At 58.4% G+C, this 24818-nt stretch overlaps 7 protein-coding genes across 7 annotated transcripts; 4 read left to right on the forward strand and 3 right to left on the reverse strand.

Moving 5' to 3' along the window:
* Positions 1–3783: 3783 nt before the first annotated feature.
* SCHCODRAFT_02496477 (uncharacterized protein) lies at positions 3784–4034 on the forward strand (the record flags this gene model as incomplete). Its single annotated transcript, XM_050343041.1, has 2 exons — positions 3784–3815; positions 3872–4034. Coding segments are annotated over 2 exons (195 nt in total), but the record flags the coding sequence as incomplete, so codon positions are not given.
* A 1299-nt stretch (positions 4035–5333) lies between these two features.
* On the reverse strand, positions 5334–6438 carry SCHCODRAFT_02617853 (guanylate kinase). Its single transcript, XM_003033144.2, has 3 exons — positions 6365–6438; positions 5874–6317; positions 5334–5824 (listed from the first exon to the last, which is right to left on the reverse strand). The coding sequence occupies exons 1-3, from the start codon at positions 6406–6408 to the stop codon at positions 5626–5628; spliced, it is 687 nt and encodes a 228-aa protein (XP_003033190.1). The 5' UTR covers positions 6409–6438; the 3' UTR covers positions 5334–5625.
* Positions 6439–6470: 32 nt separating this feature from the next.
* On the forward strand, positions 6471–8053 carry SCHCODRAFT_01169398 (Pkinase-domain-containing protein; the record flags this gene model as incomplete). Its single annotated transcript, XM_003032521.1, has 7 exons — positions 6471–6635; positions 6685–7082; positions 7137–7413; positions 7463–7546; positions 7622–7690; positions 7738–7802; positions 7921–8053. The coding sequence occupies 7 exons, from the start codon at positions 6471–6473 to the stop codon at positions 8051–8053; spliced, it is 1191 nt and encodes a 396-aa protein (XP_003032567.1).
* Positions 8054–10146: 2093 nt separating this feature from the next.
* SCHCODRAFT_02495652 (uncharacterized protein) lies at positions 10147–10442 on the forward strand (the record flags this gene model as incomplete). Its single annotated transcript, XM_003032522.3, has 2 exons — positions 10147–10176; positions 10233–10442. The coding sequence occupies 2 exons, from the start codon at positions 10147–10149 to the stop codon at positions 10440–10442; spliced, it is 240 nt and encodes a 79-aa protein (XP_003032568.2).
* Positions 10443–11142: 700 nt separating this feature from the next.
* Positions 11143–15875, reverse strand: SCHCODRAFT_02698845 (AAA-domain-containing protein; the record flags this gene model as incomplete). Its single annotated transcript, XM_050346925.1, has 12 exons — positions 11143–11293; positions 11375–11450; positions 11551–11687; positions 11875–11982; positions 12367–12491; positions 12761–12866; positions 13090–13243; positions 13530–13617; positions 14096–14222; positions 14617–14776; positions 15258–15369; positions 15858–15875. The coding sequence occupies 12 exons, from the start codon at positions 15873–15875 to the stop codon at positions 11143–11145; spliced, it is 1362 nt and encodes a 453-aa protein (XP_050200975.1).
* Positions 15876–21163: 5288 nt separating this feature from the next.
* SCHCODRAFT_02617871 (transcription initiation factor IID, TAF10 subunit) lies at positions 21164–23027 on the forward strand. Its single transcript, XM_003032523.2, has 4 exons — positions 21164–21682; positions 21805–21869; positions 22081–22213; positions 22465–23027. Exons 1-4 carry the CDS (start codon positions 21338–21340, stop codon positions 22555–22557), a joined length of 636 nt encoding a protein of 211 aa, XP_003032569.1. The 5' UTR covers positions 21164–21337; the 3' UTR covers positions 22558–23027.
* Positions 22658–24474, reverse strand: SCHCODRAFT_02617873 (MFS general substrate transporter). The gene is made up of 7 exons (XM_003033146.2): positions 24450–24474; positions 24248–24402; positions 24139–24190; positions 23925–24086; positions 23501–23870; positions 23221–23448; positions 22658–23164 (listed from the first exon to the last, which is right to left on the reverse strand). The coding sequence occupies exons 2-7, from the start codon at positions 24399–24401 to the stop codon at positions 22802–22804; spliced, it is 1329 nt and encodes a 442-aa protein (XP_003033192.2). The 5' UTR covers position 24402; positions 24450–24474; the 3' UTR covers positions 22658–22801.
* Positions 24475–24818: the final 344 nt, after the last annotated feature.

The raw sequence follows: 24818 nt of genomic DNA on the forward strand, positions 1-24818 counted from the left end.
CGCGGATAGTGCAGGTGTTGTCCTTAAAGGACACGCGCAGACCACGCTTGGTGATCTGGGGCACCAAGATGAGCGTCAACGCAAGATCGGGGACGTGTAGTGTCTTCCGAATGGTCAGCGCGCGCACACCATCCGGTGTCTTAGAGGCGAAGCAGGCAGTGCCAATGCCTACTGCCTTGATGACGGACTCATTCCCGAGGTAGATGTTGCGCGGCGGGTCAAGGACACGGTAAGTGCTGTCGTCGAAGAGGCGCTCGTCGGGGGTCATGGTCTTTGACGCACCCGAGTCGACAATGTGCGAACCTTGGTGTTGCTGCGGTCGCTTAGGATCAGACTGGACATAGGCGGAAATCTTCTTGTAGGCGCAGCGCGAGACGGTTACATGCGTGTCGTCTACATCCGAGTCCGAGTCTGAGTCCAAATCCGAGTCCGAGTCCTTCACCTTGTTCGCCTTCGCCTTCTCCGCCGCCCGCTCCTTCCGCTTCTTCAGCGCCTTCTCCTTCTGCCCGATGATCGTCTTGCACTCCTCAGTGGAGTGCCTCTCGTCGTGGATGACGCAGGACACCTTCGCCTTGGCCTTCTTCTTGCCCTTGTCCTTGGGCTTGCGCGGTGGGGGCGCGCGAGAAGAGGAGGCGGCGTATGCCTGCTCATCGTCCGAGTCCTCCTTGCTGATCACCTGCGCCATCAGCTTCACCTCGACGTAGGAGAGGGTGAGGGGCGCGGCCTTGGAGCTGCCCGCCGAGATACCGGACGAGACGATCTTCCACTTCTCTGAGCTGGGAAGGGAGGCGAGGAGGATGAGGGGGACGAGGTTGGCGTTGAGGGGGTAGCCAAGAGTGGCGAGCTGGGTGACCGATTGCCGGACGCGGTGGATGTGCACGCTCATCGCCTCGCGGGAGACGTCTCCATCGTTGGCGTCGGCGAGCTTCGCGCGGAAGATCTTGATCAGTTCGGTGACCGCCATCTCGCTGGTGTTGGTCTGCTCGAACTTCTCGACGAGTTTCTCCCAGAGTTCGCTCGTGTGCTGGTACTCGTGGAGCTCAAGGGCAATGTCATTTGAGAGGTGCTCCCGGATGGTGGAGAGGGCGCGGGCGTTCCACCAGGACCAGGTCTCCCTCCGCGCAACTTGGTGAGAGGTGGAGGAGGAGCCCAATCCTGTGGATGTGGTGGTGGTCGCCGGAGCGCCGGGTGACGTGGACGGGGGTGAGGACGTTGTTGGCGTCGGTGGAGTCACCGCGATCTCAGGGGGAGGGGATTTCTCCGATCCAGTCACCACAGAGGTGAGATCGTCCCTGTTGAGGGCGTCGGTGACCCGGAGGCGCCAGAGCGGCCAGTCCGCCGCGTTGGTGAGCGTTGGGACCTTGCTGTCCTTGGGAGCCATGGCACAGAGTGGGATAGAGTGAGTCGCAGATCGAAGTCTTGCTCGATTTAGGCCACGGGGCTCATAACCTTTCACGAGCTAAATAAGCGCAGAGAGCGCAAGACCTCAGTCTTCCTGCGTATAGGATAGTGACTGAATTCATACCTAAATAAGCGCAGAGAGCGCAAGACTAAAGTACAGTCAGTATAAGTAGGAGTAAAGTAAGTAAAAGACATACCCTCAGTCTTCCTGCGTATAGGATAGCGACTGAGGGAAAAGAAGGAAAGAATACACGCGTATGTACGGGGCCACCGGGGCAAAGCGTGGGGAAAAGTCATGTGATCATGTGACACCAACTCTGGGAATGTGACACAGTGATTCCTGGAGTTGGGAGCGGTCATGTGACTCCGGGTGAAGGCAGACTCGCCCTACCGACCACTTCTGACAAGTCCCAAGACCCAGCAACCGAGTGAAGGCTGTTGGCGATCACCCCGATGAGACGAGACGTGATGACAACGAAGAAAATTTTTGTTTGCCCGACGCTGCCGATGCCGACGATCACGACCTTCCTTTTTGGGCGATTTCGACGACGCGTCGTTCTCTGGCCCAATTTGGTAATCGCGACGTGTTGCTGCTGCCGAACGATAATTGCAGGTTTGTTTGGATTCTGGGGGTGCATTCTACTCACAATATGGTACCTACACTCTACTATACCTCGTGCGATGTGCAGCGCTTGTGGGGGTGTGTGGAATTCAGGTTTCGGCAATCGCCGCACGCGCACGTGATCAGCGCATTATATACCGCATTTTGTAGTTGTTACCTTATCCGTTTGTCCTCGTACCACCACGTAGGACAACCGGAATACATTCTATCCTGTGGAACTCATTGGCGACTATGACTACAACAACACATTCGAGAGGGATACCACTCTAACTGTACAGTGTACGAGTATATACAAGGGAGCGGAGGGCAGGTAGTCAAAAAAGCACAAGGACTGAGGGTGACCGGGAGGTCAGAATGAAGAACGCCGTGGACTCGTACTATGTACCTGAGGGGATCCGGGAGGTCAGAATGAAGAACACCAAAGACCTCTCGGGCTCCCCCCTGGGTATACGAGGAGTCTGTGTCTCAGGGAGACACCGGACAAGGGTGTGTCTTGAAAGGGCAGCCAATGGTCACGCAGCTCCGGCAAGGGACGCAGACGAGAACTGGCCGATCAGCAGACAGAGGACTGTCGTCCACCGAGTCTGCTGACGGATGACACTGTGTTAGTGAACACAGGTAGAGCGCCGAGGGCGCGTATGCACGCGGAGCGCGGGACGTGGGCGCCCGTGGGCACACCGTCCATCGCGTGGTTAGATACATGTAAATACTATTTGAATACGAATGAAAGGGCAAACTGTGGCCCAGCCAATTGGAGGCGGTCCCGTTCGATACAGTCGTTGACCACGTGGTTTGACACCCTTCTGTAATTTTGGTCCTGAGGGCTTCCTTGACCTTGTATCGCCCCGAGAAAAATCAGGCGAGTGATAGTACATGTATTCTAGAACATATCAGAATTTGGAGGGGAAGGAAGGTAAGACGAAGGAAGGAGAGCGCGCTCTCTGCGTCTCCGTGGGAAACGGCCAATTCAACGTGCTTTTACAGGCGTGTGAACTGGGTCAAACCGACACCCACATCAGCATCCTGACTGGTGTGTGAGCCTCAAAGACTTTCCATACCATGCCTTTAGAAGATATTTCCCCTTTGAAGCCATGATAGCTCCGAATTGGGCAGTTTCCAGGGAATTCAGCTCCCAGGTACATCTGCTGTGTCAAAACCAGGCCTCCCTGCCACGGAATCCCGCTGTCTCTGGCTCACACACGTACATTCACCGCACGAGAAGGTATAGCGTAGTGTCCGTCATCATATATAACTCAAATTACCAACTTTCAAGCTGATTCTTTGTCCGTGGAAACGGCAGTACAGCAGTTTGAACTGTGACACCATCTGTCACACAGCTCTTAGACAGCTGGTTTTCACGTCGTAGCGCTGCATCCCGAGAGTTCTCTAACACCGTTCAGATGTCAAAATGCTCGTACATACAGTGGCTGTGTACTGGTACAGCTGAGGCTGTAAGGAGCCTCTTCAATATGACTCAACATCGCGATTACAGCTTGAAAAGCAGGGTGACTAGAAGCATTCACCGGAAAACAAGGTCTATTGCTCGCATTGAGGCCCCTATATGGCATATACAGTGTCATATTAGTGCTCAGTATATGTTAAGGTAATTTTGTAAGCCATTTTGCAGGCCGGACAGACACCGAGCGGGCCTAGGTGTGGCATTTTCCTTTGGTGTCAAACGTGACTGATGGTGTCAAATCACGTGGTCAACGACTGTATGCCACCCAATCTGCGCACCGTTCTTATCCTTTGCTGATTCATATCAGAAGTGGATGCAAGGAGTGACCGACGGGTAGGGAGGTTGCGGATAGCAGGAGCGTCGGCGATGGATGATTGAATACGACCCAGCGGTCGGATGGCAGCAGCAAGGAGGAAAGGCAAGCAACAGACCCGGTACAAAGCCCCGGGCAGGGCCTCAGAGGCCCCCCTCAGCGGCAAGCTGGAGGGGCTGGCGCACCCAGCGGCAACGCCGAACACAGACACAAACCGAAGGCGACAACGCACGGACTAAAGAGTGTATAGGTGTGACTACTCGGTATATAAGGCGTGAACGCGTGACGTGACCGAGTGACTGCTAGAGTCGAGCTGTACAGTACAATAACCAACTCGTGACAATTCACAAATCGGCTCACAACAATCGTGCACCTTGCACCTGTGAATATACTGAATTTCAGGTCTGGTGCTAATAGCAGACTACATATCCTCTAGTCACATTTTCCCTAGACTCGAGCCAGTCCCCGCTCCGCGGAAGTCGAGGTCAAAGCAAGCTGATACTTGCCCGATTAGAAGAGCGGAGCGGGGACTGGAACATCTCGAGCACTTTTAGGACAGTCGAGCTTTTTCCCACGAATATGTGCGACTTAGCAAAATTTGGCACATCCTCCCAGCCAACCGACGCGCCTCCAACGCGCCATCGGCCGTGCTTGCTGTCTCAACACGGGTTTATGGTGCTTATAGCGTAGTCTGGCAGCCCCTGCTATAGAAAAATGCAATGATGTATGCTGAATTCATGCGATATATGCGAATATCCTCTACGATGCAGTATGTATGCGCGCCATGGCGTCCAAGGGCAAGGTACGCAGCGGCGCAACCAACAACAACGATGTCGTTCCCCAAGACTAGCCAAATCGGCAGCGATGTGAGCATAGGTAGTGTCAGAGGTGGCAAAGCTGGTGGACTCGTGGCCGTGGTCCTCGTTTTGCGAGGGATGGGCGGACGAGCACGGTGATCTTGGCAATGTTGGGCGATGGATGTTCACAATGCAACAACTGGAATGCCTCAGTCGGGGAGAGGGGGTGGCACTGTCGGAGGCTGCTGGTACGCGTTAAAACACGAATTGGCGCCTAGGGCGCCGCGCAGTGAAGCGCGCCAGAGGCGAACGCCACCATGATCAGGGATGGTCAGTACGAGGTATCGGCCGCACGATGAAGGTGATGACGCGCACCTCAAGGGGCTCCAAAGTCCCTGCGCGCTGCCTGTATGCATATCCGATCCAGCGGCACCCAACAGGGAGAGGCGAGAGGATCGACGTCACGCCGTTGGGCGCGCCTGATCGGTACTGGCCTGCACGAAGGTTGTTGCTCAAATGCCGCCGTTCATGCGCTGTAGGTCATTTTCGAGGCAACAAGTGCCATCGGACACCGTGCCGGGGTCATCTGGAGAGATTTTGTGGGCAGCGAAGGGTAGAGGCGAGTGTTATAGGCAAAGTTGCTGCTGGAGCTCGTCGCGATTTTCTCTAAGTCGCATATATTCATGGGAAACTTTTGACTGTACTAGCTACTAAGCGAGATGTTCCAGTCCCCGCTTCGCGGGCACCGCTTTTACTTCCAACTATCTTCGGCTTCCGGGCCCGGATACCGTAGGTGGCTTTCATCGCCTCCGCCTGCCTTTCGTCTGCCTTCCGCCTTCCGCGGGCACCGCTTTTACTTCCAACTATCTTCGGCTTCCGGGCCCGGATACCGTAGGTGGCTTTCGTCGCCTCCGCCTGCCTTTCGTCTGCCTTCCGCCTTCCGCGAGCGGGACTGGTTCGAGTCTACATTTTCCCAGAAATTCATCAATTCTAGCTGTCCCCAAGTCTATTGCACACAAGCATGACCGGGATACTACGAAGCCACGCCGACAGGTTTTAACTCTGCCGACTCAATATTGTAGGCAGGCATGGCATCGGCAGCGACTTGCTCGCCCAGTGCGATCTGCTTGAAGAGGGCGTAGGCGCGATCCAAATCATCGTTGACGAGGACGAGATCGTGGGGTGCGGGTTGTGAGCTTGCGTACTCAATCTCCTTCAGGGCGGTGGCGAGCCTACGAATTGTGACGCAATTGTACGAGAAAGCTTGATATGACAGCCAACCTTTTTTGTACGGCCTCCTGGGTATCGGTACCTCTTCCAGCAAGGCGCGCGCGAAGATCGGCGAGGGTAGGAGGGGCAATGAAGACGTAGACGGGCTTCGGGAGCGAGTCGGGGGATTCCTTCGCGCCCTCGAAGACGGGGGACTGCTTGAGCTGGCGGACGCCCTGGGCTTCGATGTCGAGGATGCATCTGCGGCCAAGTGCCTGGACGGCGCGGATGGCGGCGTGGCTGGTGCCATAGAGATTGCCGGAGAACTCGGCGGACTCTACGAAGGCACCGCGCTCGCGCATGGCGAGGAAGGCATCGCGGGTGACGAAGTGGTAGTGGGTGCCATCGATCTCGCCTGGGCGCGGGCTGCGGGTTGTATGCGAGACGGAGAAGCCGAATGCGTCGGGAAACTCTGCAAAGAGGCGGCTAAGGAGGGTAGACTTGCCCACGCCGGAGCTGTTGAGGACGATGAGCGGGGGCGGAGGGACGCGGCGGGGGCTTACGGGCCGGAGAGAACAAGCGGACGCCAAAAATCAGGGCCGGGCATGTTGGCGGACGGAGACAAGGAGTGTGACAGGGTGTGACTTTAGCGACTCTTTCCTTTCCGCGATGGGGGCGGTGTGCTGCAGACCGACGCCTATCGACTTTGATGGCGAGGTGAACCTCTTCCACTTTGTTCTATTGCGATGCGTAGGCAAGGGCGCCTTTGGCAAGGTCCGCGTCGTTCAGCACAAGCAATCACGCGAACTATACGCCCTCAAGTACATCAACAAGGTCAGTGGCGACGGTAGCCGCATCGCTTGCTCTACTTACCCCAGCCCAGGCGAAATGCGTCAAGATGAAAGCAGTTGCAAACGTCATTCAAGAGCGCCGGCTGCTCGAGGAGGTTGACCATGCATACATCGTTAACCTCCGCTACGCCTTCCAGGACGACGAAAACTGCTTCTTCGTTATTGACCTCATGCTCGGCGGCGACCTTCGCTTTCACCTCGAGCGCCTTGGCTCGCTCTCTGAAGACGCCGTCCGTTTCTACGTCGCCCAAATCTCCTCCGCCCTCGACTACCTTCACAACATGTCCATCATGCACCGCGACATCAAGCCCGACAATATCCTCCTCGACGACAAGGGCAATGCCCACCTGACGGACTTCAACATAGCGGTTCACTACGGCGAGCGCAAGCTTACGGGCGTTGCAGGTTCCATGGCCTACATGGCTCCCGAGTGCGTCGCATGCTCTCGCCCCTGTTCCCCACTGACCCTATTCCCCTCCCCCAGAATCCTCGTCAAGCGCGGCTACTCGTATCAAATCGACTGGTGGTCTCTTGGTGTCTGTGCCTACGAGCTCCTTTTCGGCAGGCGCCCATTCCGCGGCCGCACCAACGCCGACCTCACGCACTCCATCACCAAGGACCCGCTCAAGTGGCCCGAAGACGCTGAAAAGAAGTGCTCAAGACCCGGCCTTCAGGTCGTCAAGGGTCTCCTCGATCGCGACCCCCACCGCCGTCTCGGCGTCAAGCCCGCGGGTCCAGATGACCGCGACGGCATGGCAGAGGTGCGCGCGCCCACTCCCAATTCGCTACATGCCCGCTAACCACTCTCAGCTTCGCCGACATGCATGGTTCCGCGGCGCCGTCAACTGGGACACCCTCGAGTCGAAAGAAGCCCCCTCACCATTTGTGCCTGATGTGCGTCTCGCATTCTTCATCTGACTGCGCGCGCTCGCGCCCCCATCATTCGATCGCTTGCTAACCCCTTCTCAGGCCAAAAAGGCCAACTTTGATGCCTCGCATGAACTGGAGGAGCTGCTGCTGGAGGACAACCCGCTGAAGGTGCGTATCGCATTCCGGAACCCTACCTAGTCTGACATAATTTGCAGGCAAAACAACGCAAAGCAGCATTCCAGGAGAATCTCAGCGCGGAACTACGCCAAATGGAGGAACAGTGCGTATTTCCCCCCTCGTACTCCACTTACCTCCTATATCTTCACTTCACTAACTTTTGCCATCTTGTCTTTCCTCGTACCCTCGTCCATGACCTCGTCTTACCAACTTTCCTGCAGGTTCACGTCCTACGACTTCAAGCGCATGCAACGGCGGTCGTACTACCCGACGAACACGCAACTGATCTCGCAGGCAACAGCAACGAGTTCGAGTGGTGTGTGCAGTCGCCCAGACGAGGATGCCATCCATTAACTTCCCGATCTAGGCCCTGCATCTTCACGGCCAGAAACGCCAGCGGATGGGTTGAAGGGTGACCCCATGATCGTGGTGAACGGTATGTCTCACTCGACTGAAGACCTGCCGCGGGTGCCTACGAATTAGCCATATGGGCGCTTGCCGACCATTGTCCGTGACCGTCGATGAGAGATGATAACTGGTGGCTACGGACTTCTGCGGCCTTTGGCCATCGGTTCCGCAGATGGCTGCGCCTGCCCATTGCGCGCGCAACCAGCAGCTAACATGTCCACAGGTGACCGTGACATGGTGCGGGACGTTGATGGGTCTGGTGCATATGTAGCCGATGCGAACGCGCTACATGCGACGAAGGAGTATGGGGGTGAGTCTTCATGACTATGTCTGCCTTATCCGCGGCTTCTATGACGGCTTCATCCTTTGCTTCTCTTTCACCCGGTGGGAATCATAACTCATCTAACGCTATATTTTGATACTTGCTTATTTCACTTGCTCGGCCTGTCGCCAGCCTTTCGGGCGTTTCCCATTGGCCTGATTGCTAGACACATCTTCCCCGCCTTCTGGAATTGCTAACTTACGCCCAGAGGATACAGACGCAGATGCAGCCTACGGCGGTGTCGCAATCACGACTGATGACGATCGAGAAATCGACTTGAGCACGATCGGTGATGTACGAGGCAGCGTAGAGCCGGGTGAGTTGCAAGTGTTCTACTCATTTCCTTCCCAGATTCGTTGCTTAATACACTCATACTGACTGCTTGACCGTAGGACTTCGGCCAAGCGGTGAAGCACGGAGCATGCGCGTGTCAGGCGAATCTCGCCTACGGCCCTCTGGCGAGTCGCGGTTGCGCCCTAGCGCTGAGCTGAACGAGAAGCACCCGTAGCGGTGGACGTGACGCATTCACGGTCATGGGCGCTCGCACGCCCATTGCCGTCGGCTGACCGCCCGCTGTCGGTCCTGCCCACGCCCCTCACGACCCGGATGATCTCACGACGCCCTCCCGCATCAACACCCTAGCATCCGCCCGATGCAGCGCGCAGCCTGTACCCGACGCAGCCGCACCCTCATCACCGGCTTTATACCTATCCCCCGCGTCGCGCCGCATCCCCTTCTACGCTGCAGTGGCCCCTTCCTCATATATTGTCGCCGCATTCCCCACATCGCCCATCCCCCTACGCACGCACCACGTTCGCTACCATCTGCTCTATCTTAGGCCCACTCCGCCGCTAATCGACCGTCTGTACGTGCGAGTGGCATAGCCGCGGGCGCTGCAGTTGTCCCCATACTCTTTATTGTCGTTATAGTATCCCTGCACCATCTACCGCCTGCCCATCTTCCGCGCCCCGCCGTCCGTTCGCCTCCTTGACGCGTTGGTTTTCCCCGTCTGCGCGTTCGCCCTCCCGTCCTTCGCCTCCGTACCTCTTGTTCCTTTACATACCACCCCATCGCCATCGCCTGTCTATATACATCCCTACCTTTTGCGCCCTTCCCTTTCTTTCCCCTCGGGCGACGGGCGGCCTGGTCGGACTCGTACGTGTGGTGTGGCGCTGCATACCTGCCGAGCGATGATACGGCATGCTCGTGGTACTCTCACTGGGAAAAGGAATCGGCGCGAAATTCACTTGATATCGAGTGAATTTCGCTTTTCGCTAGAGGTCATGCGAATCCGATTCACGTCGAGCGAGCGAAATTCGCATGACCTCGAGCGACGCTGTTTCGCTCAGCTAACAACTGGGTAACGTCGAGCGAAAGTTACAGAGGGATGATCTTGAGTAGCGGGCTGGGTAGAGGTCTTAGGTATCGATGTTTTGAGAGCCCAGAGGGTACGGGTTCTCTGACTAGCATTAATATTCGGCTGCAACTGGGTTCAGTAAATGTCAGTCGCCATCATTACAGAGGTCGACATAAGGGCATGCGCGGCGATGAGCAACCGGCGAGGGCCCGCTCATTATGTGGCGTTGGCGCCACACAGTGACGTACGCGAAGTCGCAGCATCGTCGAGTCTTGGTCGAGTCTTGTCCTCAACCGCCATCATCTACATTGCTCGCTATGATACTCAGCGTACGACGCACGGCCTCGAGATCGAGATATAATGAACGCTGCCCAGACCCGCGGGATTATGGTGCGTGATGGGATCCCTTGTTCAGAGATGAGCGCTAACCTGAGTGACGATTGCAGACTACTCCCTTCGTTCCCTTGAGCGCCGCCCACCTCTATCTCTCACTTCAACGTCCTACTCCCTCTCACTTGATACCCCAGCCCTTGCACACCATACTTCGGATTGACGAGGATTGCAGTCCATTACGCCGTCCTGCGACTTTGGCTCAGGATATCTATCACCTCGGCACTGCTCGTAAGTCTTGTCTTTTCGCTCTCTATACGGGCTAACGACCATCAATGTTTATCTTCTAGTTTTCATGATTTGAAGAGTCCTCTGCAGCTTCCTTATACCTTCGTGATTGGCCGAGGCTGAACAGCTTGCTTCTTAGTCTATACTCGTAGAGCTGCTGTGATAAAGTTGTAGTAGTAGTCATCTGAATATATTGATTCGATCCCATACGAGCGCGCGGTGCCAAGGAAAAAAATGGCAAAAAGCAGCAAAAAAGCAAATACTGGCCATTTCACTCTTTGAAGAGTGATTTACGCTCGAAGTCGAGCGAAACAGAGGTCGCGAAACGCGACTTTTTTGGCGTGAAATGTTTTCGCGCAAGGCCGAGCGAAAGTCACTAGATCTTGTGTGAAAATCACTCAATTTTTAGTGAATTTCCATCGAAGCTAAGCGAAGTATCGAGCGAATTTCACGTCGATTCCTTCCCCCAGTGTCTTTGTGTTACTCTTTTTTGGAATGGATATAGGGATTTGTAACACTGCGCTGCTGCGAGTGTTCATGAGCATTCGAAGGACATCCTGATCGTCTCCTGCGCATCTGAAGTCGTCGAGCAAGGTGGGCAGCACACGTCGGTCTACGAGTACCATGCGTTTCCGAACGTCGTGATTGATACAAAGGAAATGAGTAAAATAGTGAACTAGAGCAGAGAGGCCCCGGGATGACAGCGAACAACGTTGAGACATCCATCCAGATCGCCCGCTACGCACTCTCGCCGCTCTCCTTCGTCCATTCGTCGTGCTTCCGGATATCATCCTGCGTGACCGTGGGCCTGACAGTGCTCAAGCTCTTCAAGAAGTCGTTCAGCTTCAATGGCGGCTCTTCCAGCTCGTCGCTCTCGATGTCGGACCAGCTGTGAGAGACGACGTTTAGCGGCGATCCTCATACGTGAGAGCGAAGGCCCGCAGCGCGACGCGCGCACAGATCTACTCACCTCTTCTCCACCGCCTCCGGATCCCCCGGACTGCACGGCGTCCACTTCATCTTCATCTCGTCCGTGAGCTCGCCGTCTGTAAATACAGTCGTCAGCATCTGCAATATCTCCCGAAGTCCACCCCTAAGTGCCCCGAAATCCCCTCCCCCAACACACACCCACACACCCACACTCACCCGCATTCCGCACCGGCGCGTTCACCCGCTTGAAGTGCGTCGCGCCGATCACCTTCCGCACCGGCTGCATCAGCGCGTCGCGCACCACGATCGAGATATCCGAGCCCGAGTAGCCGTCCGTCTTGTCCGCGAGGAGTCTGGCGAGGAAGGGGTGGTCAGTACCGCACCGTATCTCAGTATCGCGCTACATCCTCAGCGCGGCACCACACCCTCAGCATGGCACCACCTCCTCAGCATGGCACTCGCCCCGCGCACCCTGCGCTGCAGGTGGGACGGTCACCCTGAAGACGGCACTCCTCCACCAACGAAACACTCGCCACTCACTTATAATCCGCCGCCGTCAACTGACACGGCGTCGTCCCCACATTCAGCTGGAACATCTGCCGCCGCGCCTCCACCCCAGGGAGCGGGATGTAGATCCGCTTCTCGAATCTGGAAGGCGGGTTAGCGTCGTCGTTGTTTCGCAGAACGGTCCAGTGTCTCGTCGATTGTTCCATCGTCTCGCAAGATGATCCATCGTCTCGCAAGATGATCCATCGTCTCGCAGAACAACCCATCGTCTCGTCGAATGGTCCACCGTCTCGCAGGACGATCAAGAGCCCCAAGCGCTCGAGCGCCGCTGAGCGCCAGCGCACGGTTACCGACTAACGCCAGCGCAAGACCCGCGTACCCGCGTACTCCTCTCCCCCTCCCACCCCCCAAAAGAAGAAAAAAAAGAATCCCCGCATACACGCACACACCCCCTCCCCCCCTCCCTCCCCTCCATTCGCTCCCACCCGCCAAAGCTCGACTTTCTGCTTCGCCCACCCCACTCACCTCCTCTTAATCGCATTATCCAACTGCCACGGGATATTCGTCGCCCCCAGCACCAGCACGCCCGTGTCGTCGTGCCCCACGCCGTTCATCTGCACCAGAAACTCCGTCTTGATGCGCCGGGAGCCCTGCGGGTGCGCGCGTTAGCGCGCGGTCCTCTGCGGTGTGTCACCCGTCGTCCGCTCCAGTTGGCCACTCGTCCGCTCCAGTTGGCCCCTCGTCCGCTCCGGTGTTGCCTTTGTTCCTTCTTCCCCTTCCCCCTCTAACCCTGCCCCTTCCCTCACCCATCCCCTTCCCTCACCCCATCCACCCCAACCCAACCCATCCCCAACCCTCCCACCTCCCTCTCTTTACCATCCCCCCATCCCCCTAACCCCCAACCCACACACCCACTCACCTCACTCTCCCCCTCATTCCTGCTCCCCGCCAGCGAGTCGATCTCGTCAATGAATATGATCGCCGGCTTGCTCTCGCGCGCGAGTTGGAAGAGCTGCTTGACGAGCCTAGAGGGTGAGGGGTGGGGGGTGGTTGTTAGCGTCCGATGCTTTCCAGGCCGGCTACCCGATGCTTTCTAGGCCGGCTACCCGATGCCTTCCAGCCTCCCCCCACACCAGCCCCTCCCCACACACCAACCACCAAAAAAAGATAACAAAGATACAATCAAACCCACCCCAACCACCAAAAAAACCCTCCAAACCACCAAATAAGATCGAAAAAAAAACTCACCTCTCACTATCCCCCTGCCACTTACTCACCAAATCGCTACTGCTCACACTAAAAAACGTGGACTTGGCCTCCGTCGCGACCGCCTTCGCGAGGTACGACTTGCCCGTGCCGGGCGGGCCGTAGAGGAGGATGCCGCGCCAGGGCGTGCGCTTGCCTAGGGGGGAGGGGGGTGGGTTAGTGTGAGGGAGGCAGGTTGGGGGGGCCGGGGGGAAGGTGAGGGGTTGGGGAGGGGGTAGGGTTGTGGGGGAGGGGTAGGTTAGTGTTGGTGTTATCGAGGGGAGGAGGGCGGGTTGTGGGGGAAGGGGGGGGAGAAGAAAGGAGGGGGAGAAGAAAGGAGGGGGAAAGGGACCGAGGGGCCGGGCGGTGAGAGAAAAATTGTTGGACGAAAGGGGAGCGCCAGCGACGTGTGTAAGCGCAGGACAAGGCCAGACTGGACTCACCCACAAACAAATGCGGAAACTTGATCGGCAATATCACCGCCTCCTTCAGCGCCGCCTTCGCGCCCTCCAGGCCCGCCACGTCGTCCCACTGGAGAGGGTAGATGTGTTAGCGAGGTTGACAGGGAGTAAGCGTTAGCGAGGGGTGACAAATGTGGACGTTAGCGAAAGAACATATCCAAGGATGAGAGTGAGTGAGGGAGGGAGGGGGGGAGGGGTAGGGAGGAGGCGAGGTGTGAGTGTCAATGAGGGCTCATGCGCGAGCGTCAACCATACGTCACTCGGTCCCCCCCTCCCCTTCGCCCCCCAAACACACACCTCTTCCACCCCCTTCGCCCCTTCGCCCCTTCGCCCCTCCACCCCGCCCAAACCCCCTCCTTTCTCCCAAACCCCTTCACCCCCTCACCCCCACCTCCCCTCCCCCTTCACCCCCCTCCACCACCCTTCAAACCCCCCACCTCTCCACCACCGTTCAACCCTTCAACCCCCTCCCCCCTCCTTTCTCCCAAAACCCCACAACCCCTTCTACAAAAACACCCCATAATAAGTGAAAGAAGACACCAACTCACCCTCACATCCGGCCTCTCCGTCAAAATCGCGCCCGCAATATTCGCCCGCAGCTTCTTCGCGTCCGGGTCGTCGTCGCCTGCGCCACCGGCACCTCCCGCGCCGTCAGAGGGCGAGTTCGGGTCTTTTCTGCGTTTGGATGTAAGTGGGAGGTTAGTGAGGGAAGGAGGAGGAGTTAGGAGAGGAGAGGGAGGGGAAGGAAGGGAGGAGGAGCGGTAAAGGGGTTGGCGAGGGAAGGTGGGTGGGGAGGGGGCGGGGAAGAGGGAAAAGGGGTGGGGGAAGAGGGGGAGGCGTAGGACGGTGGAGGCGAGGCAAGAGGAGGGAGAGGAGAAAGTCTCCGAATGGACGAGGGAGGAAGGGAGGAACGCCCCCGGCAGGACGCGCTAAGGGGCAAAAGAAGAGAGACAGGCAGGGACGACGATACGCCTTGCGTCCCCCTCCTCCCCTGTCTCCTGCTCCCCCACCCCCTCCCTCCCTCTCCACCCACCCTCCCCCACCCTCAAACACGCTCCACCACACTCACCTCCTCCCCACCGCCCCCGCACTCCCCCCACCCCCACCCACCCCCACCGCGCTCCTCGCCCCCTTCGTATTCGCCAGGTGTTCTTTGAGCGTCTCCGCCCGCTGTATGTACTCGACGATCTTGTTCCGGATGAGTTCTTTCGATTTCGCGTTCTTTTCGTCTGTTGCGTTGTGGTCAGCGGTACGCCCTTGGCCTTAGAATGATACTGCGTGGGGTGTCTCGCGCGGAGAGCGCTCAGCCGGGGACCCCTCTCCCTCGTGCCCCTTCCAACGGCCCCCCACCCCTTTCCCCTTCGCGTCCTCCTCCCCTCCTTCTCGCCGCGCCCCTTCTCCCCAAGGCACCCCCCATCCCTGCACGCCAAGTCCTCTCCCACAACGCCTCCGCGTCGGGGCCACAGACACCCTCTCCCCTCCTGGGTCCCCCAACTCAACCACTAACACGCAGACGGAACTCTCCATCGCGAGAGATGGGAGCTCTCCATCGAGGAGGGAAAGGGCGCTCCACCGAGACGGGGACGGGCTCCACCAAGAAAGGCAAGGGCTCCACCGAGAAGGGGATCTCGCCGCTCGCCCATCCCGTCCCAAACAACCCTCCACCCTCCACCCTCCACCACCAAAAAACAACCCTCCCCTAACACGCACACTTCAACGCCAACATAAAATAATCGAGCGCGTTCTGGTACAACTTGTACGCCTCGGCGTAGTTCTGCTTCACGTCCTCGTCGATCGCGGACTTGACCATGTCGATGGCGCGCTGGGGGAGGGGGGTTGGTTAGAATGGTTGGTGAGGGCGGGAAGGAGGTAGATGAGAGAGGGCAAGGGGGGATGGGAGGAGGGGAGGGAAGGGAGGGGAGAGGTGGAGGGAGGGAGGAGGGGAGGGAAGGGAGGGGAGAGGTGGAGGGAGGGAGGAGGGGAGGGAAGGGAGGGGAGAGGTGGAGGGAGGGAGGAGGGGAGGGAAGGGAGGGGAGAGGTGGAGGGAGGGAGGAGGGGAGGGAAGGGAGGGGAGGAGGTGTGGTCGGGGAGGAGGGGATGAGCGCAAGGAGGGAGGGTGGGGTGGCAGGAATAAGGAGGGGGTCGGCACGCGCTTGCGCGCTTCACAAAGATCTAGAAGGGATGACGCGCAACGAGGGATCTGCGCAGTAGGTAGGACGGAAAGAAAGGATGAGGTGAATGGAACAGAGCATGACAGAGAAAGAAAGGGTAGAGAAGCGGGGAAGACCGCGAGAAGTCGTTCAGACGTACATCCAAATTGGTCGACATCTTGGCTGGCGGCGCGTCTAGTCAAGTGTTTGCGACTGATCTATCGCGCATCAGTACGACGAGACGAAGGCGTTTGGATGGGCACGCACGGATGGCTTGGTGTACAATGCACGCGTAGGCAGCGGGCAGCGCAGATGGGATGAGAAGGGAGATGCAGAAAGGCGCAGTTGGACCAAGTGGCTCGGCGTTCCTGTTCACGATGAATATCGCCTCCAAACGCGGTCAGCCTCCCTCATCAGCGCGCAAAGGCTGGCGCACGCACTCGCTAATCGTGCTCTATCGCCTCTGTAGCCTTTCGCGCGTCGCAGTGGATGGCTATCGTACGCAGTGATTGGGCGCGCTCGCTCGCGTCTGTCGCGTCGCTGCCTAATCGCAAGATCGCGGTCGGTGTCGTGTAATCGCCCTTGCGCGCGTCGTGCAGGCGGCAGAGAGTCGTCGTCTGTCGTGCGTGATGGTTGGCAGAAGCAAGCGTCGGACGTCCGGTCCGCCAACGCGCGGGGTTAGCCGGTACCTGGACGCGACTTGAACAGGGCGATGACTGCCACCGTTTGCGATCCGACACCCTTGGTGAATGGACGGTCACTGAGAAGGCAAGCTGTACGTCATCCAATCTAGCGATCTCGTCTGCTCTTCCCCAACCACCCGCTCTTAACCGAGTCCAGCCTCCATCGTGCCCACTCAGCCGCAGAACGCGCACCCGGCGCCTGCAGGCCTTGATCTCTGCCCGTACGTGACACCCTTCTTCGCGCTTCGTCGCCTTCCTCTCTGGAGTGCATCCCCGTGTGACCCGCGTCATTGCCACCCTCTACTTGCTCGTCTGCCACATTCCCTGCCCGGGCCCCGGGAAGTATGCGTCTCAATGTTCCCGCCGGTCCCTTTGACATGTACGCACGCCCTCCTTCTCTCCCTCTTCGACTAACCCGATGCCTGATCTCGTATACCAATGTGGCTCCAGCATCCTCGCTACCAGTGCGCCCCCTCACACTTGCATGCCATGTTCCGTCGCGTCATTTCGCCTGAGCGCCCCCGGTCCTTTGTATGCGAGCGCGCATACACCCAATTATCAAAGATTCTTCGCACTCTCCTATATTCTGTCTTTCGCTCCCTTCCTCACGTATATCGCTCGTTGCCCTTCCTCTAAACCCACTCGGCCGCAGATCCCGCTCCCGACGCCTGCACGCCTTGTTCTCTGCCCCTACGTGTACAGCGATACCATGCTTGCAATGACACTCTTCTTCGTGCTTCGTCGCGTTCTTCTCTGGAACGCGTCCATCTGTCGCCCCCGTGTGAACTACGTCCTTGCCACCCTCTACTTGCCGCCCGCCACATTTTCTACCCGGGCCCCGGGATGTATGCTTCTCAATGCTCTCGCCCTTCCCTTTGTAATGTACGTACGCCCTCCTTCTTTCCCTCTTCGACGTACTCCCTCTAACCCGATGCCTGGTCCCCTATCACAACGTCCTCGCTACCAGTGCGCCCCCCTCTGCTCTTGCATGACATGCTCCATCGCCTCATTCTGCCTGAACGCCCCTCGGTCCTTTGTATGCGAGCGCGTATACATCCGACTCTTAAGCATCATCCGCACATTCCTATCTTCTGTCTTCTTCCTCACGTATATCCACATCGCTCACTCACCCTCCTCCCTTGAATCGTTTAGCCTCCCCCTTTCGTCACCACCACCATTCCATCGTCTGAATCGGTTACTCTGCCCACCAATTTCTTTACCTAAACCCTTTCACCCCAACACATACACGGCCCTTTCTTCATACCCTAACACACTCGGCCTATCCGCGGTCTCTATTCAGTTCTCTTCACTCCGGCCTCTTCTCTGTCTACCCCACGCCTCGTCTCCCCTTTCGCATCACCCTTCCCGCCCCTCCCTCCCCATTTCCCCTCTTCTGTCCTCGCTTCGCCTCCACTATCCCCTTCCCCCCATGCCCTCCCATTTCCCTCCCACTGCCCCACTCTCCCCTATCCCCTCTTCTGCCCTCGCCTCGCCTCCTTCCCCCCTTCCCTCGCATCGCATTTTCACGCCGCATGCTCCCCTTTCCTGGTCTCATCAATGAAGAGAAGAGAGGGAGTCGAAAGGGGGCGAAGAGGGACGCGGTGGGAAAAGGAGAGGGACGCGGTGGGAAAAGGCTAGAAGTACGCGGAGAGTGAAGGAGAGGAATGCAAGGGGCGATGCCGAGGGACGCTAGAGGAGGGGCGATGCCAGAAGAACGTCAGAGGAGGGAAGGCGACAGTTGGGGGGCCGCGAGGACGAGGGGGAGGCCGTGAAGACAAGTGGGAGGGGCGTGAAGACCAGCGCGGATGGAAGAGGGCGTCAAGACCCTTTAGAACGGCGTCAGCACCCACATCAAAGGACGTCTAGATGCCCATAGAACGGCGTCAAGACGCTTCAGCAGGGCGTCAAGATTCGCATAGAAAGACACGACTGCCGCGGAGGGCAGGGGGACGAAGGAGCACCACCACACGCAGAAGAAGTGTCGCAAGACCAAAGACTTATTGTCGCAAAACCCAAAACTTATTGTCGCACAACCTAGAACTTACAAACGCAGGGGAGAAGAAAAGGGACATAACGAGGGCGCGTCGATGCTAGTACTGGCGAGGGCGCCCTGCCAGCGCCTCCGCGCCCTCTTCACGGTGCTATAGCACTGGCGCGCGCTCTACCCTTCCCTCTTTCCCGCGTGTCCTTTTCCCGATTCCTTCTCCCACCTCCTCCCGTCGCCCCACCTTACCTCTCCTCGCCTCACTGTTCTTCGCCTCTCCTCCCCTCCTCCCCGTCGCCTCCGCCCGCCACCCCTCCGACTCCAAGTGCCCCCCTCTCCCTCTCTTGCGCGCTTCCCTCTCCCTCTCTTGCGTGCACCTAGCCCTTCGAACCACCTAAGTCGACGTCCTTCGACCCACCCAAGCCGACGTCCTTCGAACCACCTAAGACGACGTCCTTCGACCCACTCAAGACGACGTCCTTCGAACCACTCAAGACGACGTCCTTTGAACCACCTACAAGCCCCCCTCCCACCAAAGTCATCTTATTTTCACGATACAATCCACGTCCCCTCCACGATCTCTCCTATTTATCACACAGAATCCACGTCCCCTCCACGACAGAACCACGTCCCCTTCGCACTACAACCCACGTCCCCTTCGCTCCACGATAGAACCCACGCCCAAATGTCCAGCCCGCCAATATCTACCCGCCCCTTGCCCCCTATCCTTTGCGACAAGCCTCCTCCCTCCCTCCCGCTTCCTCCCGCTCCCTCCCGCTCTTCCTTTCCATTCCTGCCTCCCACCAGCTTCCTCCCTCCCCCCATCCACCCCCACCGTTCATCTCATCCACCCCCCACCTTCCACCCCCCGCCTCCTTCATATCCCCGCCCACTTCGTATCCCCGCCATCAGATACCCCATCCAGCGCGCACGCCTCGTACCTGCGGGCCTCACACCTCGTTCCAACGCGCACGCCTCCCCTCAGCATACGCCCCTTCTCCTCGAGAACCTATGGGCCCCTTCTCCGCGAGTACCGATGCGCCTCACACCTCGTACCTGCGGGCCTCATCCGCGCGAGAACCAACGCCCCCCAGCTGCGCGAGAACCTATGGGCTCCTTCTGTGCGAGCACCGATGCGCCTCACACCTCGTACCTGCGGGCCTCACACGCCTCCTCGTACCGACGCGCCTCACACCTCGTTCCAACGCGCACGCCTCCCCTCAGCATATGCCCCAGCTGCGCGAGAACCTGCGGGCCTCGTCCGCGCGAGTACCGATGCGCCCCTTCTCCCCGAGCACCAATGCGCCCCTTCTGCGCGAGAACCAACGCGCCCTTCTGCGCAGGTAACGGCGCGCCTCCTCTTACCTGCGGGCCCGCTCCGCAACAAAGGCGCGCTTGATGGCTTCGCTGGGAGTAGCGGGTCAGGGCAGGGAGGGTCAGGGCAGGGCGAGTAGGTGGCGGTGAGCAGGGCGAGTAGGTGGCGGGTCAGGGGAGGGCGAGTAGGTGGCGGGTCAGGGGAGGGACGGGCGGTGGGGATTGGGGAGATGAGGGATTGGGGAGATGAGGGGAGGGGAGATGAGGGCAGGGGAGATGAGGGCAGGGGAGATGAGGGAAGGGGAGATGAGGGAAGGGGTTGTGGGAAGATCTCATGAGGAGGACGATGGGACGAGACGTGCGCTGGATGTACTCGAGTACAAGTGCAATACTAATACTCGAGTACAAGTGCAATACTCGAGTACAAGTGCGCATGCAACGACGTCAACTAAGGCAACGTCGTCAACTAGCGCAACGACGTCAACCTGGCGAACAAGTTCACGCCTTGATCGCCTCGATCGAGCATAAGAATGCGAAATGAGCAGGTAGTGAATGCGGATGAGCAGGTAGTGGATGCGAAATGAGCAGGTAGTGAATGCAGCTATGATACCGGTCGCCACCAACGAGGGCGGCCAGCGAAGCTTGAAGACCCGGGCGCAATGACTTGAAGACCCGGACGCAATGTTGACGATAATCATAGAGCATTTCTTCACCAACAAATCATGATGCATGATGTAGGTTGCACAAGCACCTTCGCATTGGACGCAAGACAAGGGTACACCATATATACAGTACTGAACAGCGTTGTAGCAGAGAACAAAGGGGTCACAGCACGCGAAACAAAATCCTCCGATCGACCTGAAGCACTGAAGCCCTTCGATCGATGATCGACCAAAAAACTCTCGATGATCGACCAAAAAGCTCTCGAGAAACGCCCAAAAGCCCTGCGCGCCCAAAAAACCTGCACAAACAATCAGCATCGCTGTCCAAACCTCGCACACATCCCGAAAAAGATCAGACAAAGCGGGCGGAGCCCGAAGGTAGCTGAGATAAGTTTCTGCATCCATTGGACATGGAATAAAGCCAAATGCCTCAAGGCATCATGAGAGGGGGGTGGGGGAAGGGGTGCTCACCGTGTAGGATAGCCGTACAGCTTGATGGGTGGGAAGAATACGCGAGGGGACGAGAAGGGGGAGACGAGAAGGAGACGCGAGGGGGGGAAGGCAAGGAGAGGATAACACTAGGAGAAAGAGGATAAGAGTAGAGGTGAAAGCCAAGAGGGAGAGGGAGAAGGGGGATTGGAGAGGGAGAGGGAGATCGGCGAAAGGAGAGGGAGAGAGGGAAATGGAGAGGGGAAATGGAGAGGGAAAGAACACAAGAGGCAAAGGACGCGCTGCAAATTTTCGACGCGTCGGCGCTTATATACACGCGTTTCGATCTCCGCCATTACGTAACGGCATCGCTTGAAACTCCGCCCCTCCTGACCACGACGGCGTCGCGGACGGCGGTGACACTGAAAGACACGCTCAGCAGAGGCCCTCTACACGCACAGCAGCGACATAACAAACATACAGAACTCTTACAACAACCTTCACGCGGCGACAGTGAGCGCAGACGCGCATCCAGCTACCAGCTCCAAACCCCTCGACACCACTCACTATGCAGAACCAGCAGAACACCCAGCCCGGGCAATACACCTTCCCCATCTCCGGGTACACCACGCCCTACACGACGACCCCCGCCGCGACCGAGCCCTCGCAAAGTCAGCCTGCGTACCTGCCCGCTGCTAGCACATCTACATCGAGTGTACCAGTCGCCGGAACCTCCAGCGTATCAGTCGCTGGGACGTCAAACGCAGCGGGGTCTTCGAGCGCGCCCCTAGCTGGCACCTCTAGCACCCAAGCATCAAACGCCCCCGGCCCCTCCCGCCAACAGGCCGAGGAAGCGCGCAAGGACCGCACGCTCGCCGAGTTCCTCCTCATGTTGGACGACTACGAACCTCTGGTAAGATCTGCTCTGCACGTTTGTCGTGTTCGACGCTGACTTTGCCCTCCCGCTTCCCCTCCATCACATATCCTTCCCCTCCATCGCATATCCTTTCGCCTCCCAACATCACACACGACTAGATCCCGAACGAGGTCACGGACTACTACCTCCAGCGCGTCGGCTTCGAGTGCGAGGATGTTCGACTGTGAGTCTTGTTCGCCCATCTGAGTCTTGTCTGCCCAGCCTCTCGATGCTTGTGCGGACCCGGGCTTGCGCGACGCGCATGGGCCATTGTAGCGCATAAGCCATCGTACCGCGCATACGCTACCGTACCGCTTAAGGCCACCATGTCGCACACATCCTACCGCGCCTCGCACGAGCCCGCTCCGCGGACCCCAAAACTAACAAACTCCCAGAAAACGCCTCCTCTCGCTCGCCGCGCAAAAGTTCGTCGCCGACATCGCCGGCGACGCGTACCAGCACGCGCGCATCCGGACCAATGCGGCGGGCGCGCGCGGCCGGACAGCAGCGCCGTACGGCATGTCCAAGGTGTGTACTGCCCTTCATCCTACTACCGCTTTTAAACTGCCTGCCAACTCCCATCCCGCCAATTCCCATCCCGCCAATTCCCATCCTTATTGGCACTCCCATCCCGCAACTCCCACACCCTCTCCTATCCTTCATACCCTCTCCTACCCTTGCCCAATCTCCCATTTCCTCGCCCACTACATCCCGCTTCGCCTCCTCTGCAACCCGCCTCGCCTCCACTGCACCCCGCTAACACCTCATCCCCCACCCAGGACAAAACCCGCACGACGCTTACCATGGACGACCTCTCCGCCGCGCTCTCCGAGTACGGCATTGACGCGCGCAAGCCCGACTTCTACTTGTGAGCGGGCGCCCCGGCGCCTTTGCTTGTGAACATCCCTGGACGCTATCACTTTGTCTGCTTTCCCCCTTGTACTGCTATCCACGCTTGTAACACTACATATCCTCGCAATCGCATGCATGCTCATCGTTGATCGTTACAAATACAACATGATTCGGTCTACCAACACTCACAAGCAAGCTAGCTCTTCCAAGCCCGCCTCGACCCTCGCAACCAACCTCCCATCCCCCAACCACCCTCACCACCCCTCACAAAATAAACCTGAACCCATTCACCTGCCTCACCCCCGCCGCATTCGCCTCCAACCCCGCCTCCTCCCCCCTCCTCTCCATCCTCTCCAACTTCCCATTCTCCCTTGCCAGCACGAACCGTATCACCAGCGCCATCCCCGCGCACGCGGCCGCTATCCCCGCCATCACCGCCCCGCCCGTCACGTAGCGCGGGCCCTCGGAGGCGGGGTAGAGGAAGGAGCCGTACGTGGACGCGATGTTGCCGAGCATGTTCACGAGCGCGATGACCGCGCTCCGCTTGGCGAACGGCCGCGGGAAGGAGTTGGAGACCCAGGTGAGGATGACCTGGAAGGCGGGGAGCGCGCCGCAGGTGAGGAGGAACTGCAGGAGGGGGTTGAGCGCGGAGACGAAGACAATGTGAGGGATCCGGTACGCACCATGGCAAAGTACCGTGGCCCAACCGAGCTGATGGGCGTCGTGATCATAACGATGTTCCCGATGACGACCAGCAACATGCACACAACGATATGTGGGCTGCGCACTTCCGCTCTCGCCGCATGCCAGGTCACAAACACGCTCGCGAGGAACGCCGCAAACCACGGCGGCGCCGTCAACAGCAGCGTCTGCGTGCTACCGTACCCCAGCGAGCCCACAATCGTCGGGAACTGCAACGGCCATCATCAGCACCCACCCAAAACCCAGCCCAACCCCACTCACAAAATACGTGAACGTCTGCGACAGCAAATTACAATGCTGCATCACCACAAACAGATACGCCCTATAATCCGTCAGCGCCATCCTCAGCGCCGTCAGCAGCGGCACCGCGTCCGCGCTATCGACCGCGCCCGCCACATCCTGCGCGAGGCGCCACTCCGCGAACGCCTGCTCCTCCCGCGTGAGCCAGCGCGTCGTGCGCGGATAGTCGGGGAGGAGCGCGGCGGAGAGCATGGCGAAGAAGATGGTGAGCGAGCCCTGGATGATGAAGAGCCAGCGCCAGCCAGCGACGCCGCGCGCGCCGTCGAGGCCGGAGAGGATGCCGGCGCTCATGAGGCCGTTGAACATGTTGGCGAGGGCGGAGCCGGCGTAGCTAATCATTCGTGAGCGTTGCATAGGCTCGGACGAAAGGACGGCTATCACTTACAAGAATGCATAGCGCTGTCCAAGCTCAGCGCGCGTATACCACGAAGACATGACGAACATTGCGGAGGGGAAGAAAGGCGCCTCGATAACGCCTAAGAAGAATCGAATGACCAGCAGATGCTTGAAAGTATCCGCTTGGGATGTGAGAGTGGTGATGAGTCCCCTGCGTCTTTGTGAGCTTCGAAATACACCGCTGCCAAGCATCCATATCTCACCATACTGTCATAACGCAGCCGAGATAAAGCGAGGGTCTAATTATGGTGATCACTGTCTCGTGGTCATGTTAGGACGGTACCGGGCAAGTGAAGCAGACGCCAGGCATACAAAGATTGGATGGAAGCTGCATGATGATATATCCAATGAACAGGATAGATGTCGCAAGGTTGAAGTCGGTCCCCGTCATGTTGAGGTCCTTCTCGAGCCCGCCGAGCCGCGCATTGGCCAAGTTCGAGCGGTCGACAAAGTTGAAAAAGTACATGCTGCAGAACAATCAGCGTCAGCCGCAGCGTGCGTTCAGGCTACGCACATAATAAGAATCGGTAGCAGCCGCAGATCCAACTTCTTCACGACGCGCCTTTCGATCTTCCTGCGCTCTTCGGGTGATCGCGCAGAGAAGCGGAATTCCGAATCATCCACAACGCCCGCCTCCTCCTCGCGATACTCCACCTGCTTCTCCTCGGTCTTCTCTTGCAACGCGGGCTCTGAATACGGGGCTGTCATGACGGACGAGACGAAGAGCGCCAGCAAGCGACCGTGCGCGCTCACACTTATTTATGTCCGACGCCTGCACGGTCATACTTAGATGGGCCACACTCATAGGTCAGAAGCCGGGGATGGGGACGATGAATCTGGGGTAGCGGTCCGGGGCCCCGCTCAAGCACATCACGATGGACAA

The sequence above is a fragment of the Schizophyllum commune genome (genome assembly GCF_000143185.2).
Source record: "Schizophyllum commune H4-8 unplaced genomic scaffold SCHCOscaffold_4, whole genome shotgun sequence".
Classification (NCBI taxonomy): Eukaryota; Fungi; Basidiomycota; class Agaricomycetes; order Agaricales; family Schizophyllaceae; genus Schizophyllum; species Schizophyllum commune.

Excerpts from the sequence above, each read along its gene's own strand:
- SCHCODRAFT_02617873 (XM_003033146.2), bottom strand. The coding sequence starts at position 24,401 with ATGTACTTTTTCAACTTTGTCGACCGCTCGAACTTGGCCAATGCGCGG. Across the intron at positions 24,191-24,247 it reads GCAGCTTCCATCCAATCTTT|TGATCACCATAATTAGACCC; the intron begins GTATGCCTGGCG and ends ACCACGAGACAG. Across the intron at positions 23,871-23,924 it reads GGACAGCGCTATGCATTCTT|CTACGCCGGCTCCGCCCTCG; the intron begins GTAAGTGATAGC and ends ACGAATGATTAG.
- SCHCODRAFT_02617853 (XM_003033144.2), bottom strand. The coding sequence starts at position 6,408 with ATGCCCGGCCCTGATTTTTGGCGTCCGCTTGTTCTCTCCGGCCC. Across the intron at positions 6,318-6,364 it reads CCGCTTGTTCTCTCCGGCCC|CTCCGGCGTGGGCAAGTCTA; the intron begins GTAAGCCCCCGC and ends CGTCCTCAACAG. Across the intron at positions 5,825-5,873 it reads CAGGAGGCCGTACAAAAAAG|GCTCGCCACCGCCCTGAAGG; the intron begins GTTGGCTGTCAT and ends CACAATTCGTAG.
- SCHCODRAFT_02617871 (XM_003032523.2), top strand. The coding sequence starts at position 21,338 with ATGCAGAACCAGCAGAACACCCAGCCCGGGCAATACACCTTCCCCATC. Across the intron at positions 21,683-21,804 it reads TGGACGACTACGAACCTCTG|ATCCCGAACGAGGTCACGGA; the intron begins GTAAGATCTGCT and ends ACACACGACTAG. Across the intron at positions 21,870-22,080 it reads GAGTGCGAGGATGTTCGACT|AAAACGCCTCCTCTCGCTCG; the intron begins GTGAGTCTTGTT and ends ACAAACTCCCAG.